A 6,170-nucleotide genomic window follows, 5' to 3' on the forward strand; every position below is an offset into this window, starting at 1 on the left:
TTTGGTTTTGTTTGCTATTAATACGCTATTGTTATTAATAGGGGCTATGTTTGTCTAATAATGTCTTATGGGTTATTTTTATTTTCTATCCATCCATCAATCATCACAGGGCCAAAAATTACATTCGCGCTTAAGAACAATTTGAAAATAACCAATCCACCTATCTTCCAAAGTAGGGGGGTTACGTACGTTATTTTCAGTATATGATAATGTATTTTAGTTTTTATTACCTTTCCATAATTTAAACAAGAACATTCAGTCAGGTTCAATTTTACATCAGTTTCAAATGCAGCGAAATGAGTGAATGGATAATGAATGTATATATTGGATTCAATCACTTCAACAGACATTTTCAAGAAGAATCAAACGTAGCATTTTTGTTTGTGTCAAATTCATTTGAAACAAGATGTTTACACAGATTTTTTCATAGCTGCATTGTTTCAAAGCAAAAATACTCAACGTTTTCTTTTAATATACATTTTTTTATGTTAAAGTAATATGAGTATGGCATACATAGACATTTCAGTAACCTCGGGGTCTGAACAAAATTGCAAATCGGGAGTGTAAACAAATCCAGAGAATGACCTCACTGACAGGTCCATTGAGGTGATGAGGTTTTGCAGACTTCAGATCATTCCCACTGCCTTCAAAGTGCAGCTTCACTGTTGACCTCCACTTTGGATTATTTCAACCTAAAATTTACTGCTGTATAAGGAAAGGCCTCAATTTCCTTGAAACAAAGTGCTTACTGGATCATTGAACAACATCTAACTTTCCTACTGTAAAATTAAGAGTTTTTCTCGTTCGATATTTCAGTTTCTGCTCTTCAAGAAACAAGTAGGTCAAAACATGCTGAAGCTATAAAGGTCCAATGTGTAGGATTTGGTGACAACAGCTAAACATCTGTGGATCATCACATTAGAAATAGCCTGGATTGTTGTCTAACGTCAACATTAAAACATGATATTTGAAAGAACTGCTAAAAATTGCCACTCGGAGGAAAAATGCTCAAGGTTAGATATCAAATGGGAAAACTGAGAAATCTGTTTTTATGCAAAGCAGGGAAAGAAAGCTCAAACGATTGGTCTAAAAAACCAATCAAAGACAGACTGAAACGACGTAGGGCTTAAAGAATGTGTTGGGGGGGGGGACCACTGCTGCCGAAATTCAACTACTGAAATGAAGTAGAATTTCCCAGTTTAGACATTTGATGTAGTTTTTAGCTACGGTATTTAACCGATAAATATGAGTCCAATCATCACTTCCTTGTCTTGTCTAAGGTTTGCAAAGCATCCCGAGGTGTTTGATATTAGCATTCATTATTATACTGAAGTTCAGCTCTCAAATCATGCACACTGGACCTTTAATCCGCCTCTGTCCTATGTGCCTGCTGTGTCGGTGCTTGTTACAAATCTGGGTGATGCTAAAGTTTGTAGCAATGCAGATTTAGCCCTTGATATTGCTTAAGGTTGCACCTTGTTGACAAACTGGTCTCTAATCTGTCTCTAAAAGGCTTGTCACAATAAGTTCCGCTCTTCAACAGTTAGGGCAGTCACCAACATTCCCTGGTCCATTGGTATAAATATATCCCCTTTATTAGTTCACGTTAGATGGCAAACACTGAGTCAAGAACTTTCAGCTGTATGCCAAACATTTTGTTTTAGAACTATAAAAATGATTGAATTCCTCTAGTCCGTTCTCCTGACTTGTAAACCATTGTTTTCGGTCCATAGATGGTGACGTCCAAACTCGGTTTGCAACTTCAGACAGAGCGAAACCTCCCAACTGATCACAGCATTGTCTTGGAAGGCTCAATGAACCATAGAAGTGCTGGCTCTGGAAAATTACAGCAACTATGATTCTGAAGAGCATCCGCTAGCCTGATCTCTCTAGCCTGCGCCTGACATCTCACGAAGACCATATCTGCCGTCCCCTCGTTTCTACGTCACGTACTCCTCGTCATCACTAGGTTCTGACTTGATGTGGTCGGGATGGAGTAGAGGAAAGTGTGGAGCTGTAGTCCTGGTACAGACATACCACTCCTTAATGTTAGAGAACTGAGGTAAGGCTGGATTTACTGAACGTTGGCTCCTCCGTGAGCTCCGGCCGCTCTGCTGCTTCTGAGTCAGCCGATTCTTCAGGCCCGATAACGACAGATCCAGAGGCATCGCCACTGGGGACGAACTTCGCAGCAACATCTTATGGTCTACTTCGCTGGCTGAGCTAATATCCAACGAGTGTTTGGACAGAAGAGGTAAATGAGTGTTTTTGTTGGCAAGTGATGGTGAGAGGTGGTTTATTTTAAGGTCAAGGGGCTCAATGATGGCCTGATGAGATGGCTGGAGTTGATGTGGGATGGTGTCGTATGGATCCTGGGGCTCAGAGGTAGGTGATGATTTGATGTGAACCTTCATGTGCTTGCGCAGAGAGCTGGGGTGGGTGTAGGACTTGGTACAGCCCATGGCCTTGCAGTCGTAGGGTTTGGATGCCGTGTGAACCTGCGAATGCTTTTTCCTGTCGCTGCTGTTGGCAAATCGTCGCTCACAAAACTCACACTGGAATGGCTTCTCACCTGCAACACAGACAACAGTTTCACCGTTACAGCATTCACTTGTAAAGTCTTGGGTAGGTGCGGTGTTTATCTATAGGAAATATTAAAGAGTTTTAGGAAATTCGCTCAGAAATTGTGCACTTCAGACTCCATTGTGTGGTATCTGCCGACCTCAACGCTTCACATTTGCTTGTTGGTATGATTGGATCGTTGCTTTGACACAGAAATAATGAGAATAAATACAAGAAGAAAGGCACCACTTCATTGAATATGGCTTATTCTGCTCATTTGACAAGGAACTAAAGGCAGTTGCTGTCCGACAAGAGCCAATAGAGATTTTCCCCACAAACTGCGGCTTCGGTCATGCATTTATTGTGGATGTGCACGTTAGATTGAGCACATTTTCACTGCAGGACATCAGTTTGGGTGTCCATCAGTGGGATGACAGAGAAACAGTCTATACTTCATATCGGTCTTGCTACAAGCTTGCTTGGAACTTTGTAGTTTTTAAGTACATAGGCAGGAAAGGGTAGTTGCTATTTCTAGTTTAGAGAAAAATAACAAAAACATTGAAACAAGAGTATTTGAGTATAACTATAAGTTTAAATAGATGTCTTGAAGAACCTTCGTTTTTACCCCACCATCATTTAATCTACTGTGTTCTCATCAGGAAAATACAAGAGTTGTATTTCATCATTAGATTTAAAAAAGAATAAAAAATTATTTTAGTTCAGAAGAGATTTGATTGACAGATTTCTTTTTCTATTTGTATTTTAACCAGTTCTCAGTCCCCAACTCTCTCAGGAGTGGCAAAGACATTTTTACAACCTGTCTCAATGATGGCAAGCTCTTAACTTGACTTTTTAATCTGCCGCATCTTTGCTTCTTTTATGGTTCTGTAGATCTCATCCTGCTAATTTCTCTCTGCTCAGTTCTGTGCATTATTTCCTCACAATCCAGCTGCTTCTGTTGCTTCCTGTCACCTTGTATGACTCCAGAGCCGCGGCTCCGAGCATTGAATGCTTAAGGAAACAAGGTGGCAGCGAAGGGCACATGTGCATCGGTAGGGAACCGAGCCTCCATAAACATGGAGGGGATTCCAATCTGACTGGGAACAATCTCTATTAACCTCTTTCTTCTCCGTCAGGGAGCCTGCTGTCTCCGTGGATGATGCGGATTTACAGATTATAATGGCTGAATCACGGGGCGCCGTGTGTGGCCGCATAAACATGAGCACCCCTACCCGTGTGCGTGCGCGTGTGGATCTTGAGGTTTTCGGAGCGTGCAAACATCTTGCCGCAGTTGGGAAACGCACACGAAAACGGCTTCTCCCCGGTGTGCACGCGAATGTGGTTGATGAGTTTGTATTTGGCTTTAAACGCCTTCCCGCCGCGCATGCACTCGTCCCACATGCAGACGTGACTCAGGGTGTCGAGACCCGCCGCGACATGTTCGGTGGTGACGTGGTCCACCAGCTCGGGCATGGAGCTGAAAGTTTGGTCGCAGACGGATGTCGCCGTCCGCCCGAGCCTCTGTCTCGAAGAAGTTCGGTCTATCCATTTGCACACCAGCTCCGTTTTGACGGCGGGGCCTTTGGAGAAATCCAACAGGCCGTCCATCTCCCCGCCGGTGCCGCCGTCCGCAGCGGCGGTGATACTACTGGCTTTCTGCTGGGGCGGCGAGACGATGCTGGAAGCCCCCGAGTTGTTGTTCCCCAGCGGAGAGACGAGGCCATTGTGCCTGGCCACTACAGCCGCCCGTTTCATGCTAAGCGCGGCGGGCTGCCCCGCTCTTGTCTCCGAGAACAGTCCTCTTTCCCCCGAAAATGAGTTGAGTCACAGTGGGCAAAGGCTAGACGCCGTCTCGCTTCCTTCCCGAGTGTTTTGGTGTAAAGGAGAGCGCATGCGGCGGTGTCTTTACCCCCCGCTGAACGGCGTTATATCCCGAGAGTCAAAGCCTCCATGCTTTTATTTACTGTGTGAATGGAGGTGAACAGACTCGAAGGAATACAGCGGGCCGCGACCCAACACTGTCGAGTGGCCTCCTCGTCTCCTTTCCTTACTCGCTCCTCTCTGCACTCGTTTGGTTTCATTCATTTCAGTTCAAATTTAAATAAAAACTAGGAAAGGAAAATCTTAATCTCGAGTTAAATATGGCGTATGAATGAATTGGCCTTCTCATTAGGCTAAGCTTAGTGAATTAATATGAGTATTTAAAGTGACATCATTGATTTGGAAAATGTGGAGTGTCATTACCATTTGAGTTTTCACTCTTTCCCGACTGTGCATTATTTCCAGTTTCAGAGTGAATCCATCCTAGCTATATTTTTTTTACACAAATATCTATCAATCTATGTGTGTGTAAGACATTTAGAAAATAATGTTCTTAATGTCAAGTGTATTTAATGTTGTGCAAACATCTATGGGTGCACTAATGACTCCTGAGCAAGGAGACGTGTCACTGTAGCCTTGTGCCTGCCTTCGTCTGGCTGACTTATTCCAGGAAAGGATATCGAAAATTTCATCCATGGCTGGCACAGACACGTAAGTCTAAAGAGAAAATACATAGTTTTTTTTTAAAATAAAAAATTATTTACATAATTTGTGCACCTATTCTATTGTATACAGTATTGCATATTTAAAGCTACAGTGTGTGTGAGATAGATAGATAGATAGATAGATAGATAGATAGATAGATAGATAGATAGATAGATAGATAGATAGATAGATAGATAAAGGAGAAAATAAAGGAAATATTCCAGAACAGGTCAAGATTCCATTCCTATTCAACTGGTCAAATATCAAATCTTAAGTCTAAAGTCTTCACTAGCAGACAGCAATTCTCAATGGTTTTTCCCATTTAGCAAAAAAAAAAAATTGTTCCTCTGTGAAACTTTTCAGACGTTTAAAAGATTGAATTGCTATTTTGTAATTGCTGTCCTCTCATGATGGCTAGGAAACCGTGTGTTGCTGCTCATTAATAGACATGCATCTTGAATGTCGATCAAGGAGGTGTTTGTAAACACCGGCGTTGGTACGTCTGTTACGAGGACCAGCCAAAAATGTCCATACATCCCAAAAATATCCTCACTTTGCTAGTAAAATTCAAATTTCAGTAGTCATTATGAAACTAGTACAGGAAAACACATATGTGGGCCCTATGTGAGCATTTGGTACCTTGCTTAAGGGTACCTCGGCAGTACTCTAAAGGTATCCTGGCCAGAACAACTCCCAAGTTTTGTCTAAACTATATCTTTTTTTTTGTCAGATTTTCAGTTGTTTTTATAACATGAAACTATTGAAGGCTTCAAATGACCCCATTGTGTTTTTTTCCTTTTCCTGCAGTGTTTCATTATTATTTGTAATACTGTACAAATGTAATACAATTTATGCAGTCATATTACATCAAGACACGAAGAATCCTACTAAATATCTAGTGGATCTAAATGTACGTAGGATGATGTAACTGTATCTGTTAAAGTTTCCTCTGTCACCTCTGTACCAATGTAATGTAATATTTGCAACATTCACCTACATTTCAAAAGGCTCCTCCTACTGATCCAACCTATACAATAGCTCCTTTAATTGAGGATCTCTTTACTTTCACTTTATTAATTACC

At 41.7% G+C, this 6,170-nt stretch overlaps 1 protein-coding gene across 1 annotated transcript; it reads right to left on the minus strand.

Moving 5' to 3' along the window:
- Window positions 1-204: 204 nt before the first annotated feature.
- zic2b (zic family member 2 (odd-paired homolog, Drosophila) b) lies at window positions 205-4,577 on the minus strand. The gene is made up of 2 exons (XM_057047570.1): window positions 3,795-4,577; window positions 205-2,572 (listed from the first exon to the last, which is right to left on the minus strand). Exons 1-2 carry the CDS (start codon window positions 4,315-4,317, stop codon window positions 1,941-1,943), a joined length of 1,155 nt encoding a protein of 384 aa, XP_056903550.1. The 5' UTR covers window positions 4,318-4,577; the 3' UTR covers window positions 205-1,940.
- Between the last annotated feature and the right edge of the window lie 1,593 nt (window positions 4,578-6,170).

This window comes from Takifugu flavidus, chromosome 11 (assembly GCF_003711565.1).
Source record: "Takifugu flavidus isolate HTHZ2018 chromosome 11, ASM371156v2, whole genome shotgun sequence".
Classification (NCBI taxonomy): Eukaryota; Metazoa; Chordata; class Actinopteri; order Tetraodontiformes; family Tetraodontidae; genus Takifugu; species Takifugu flavidus.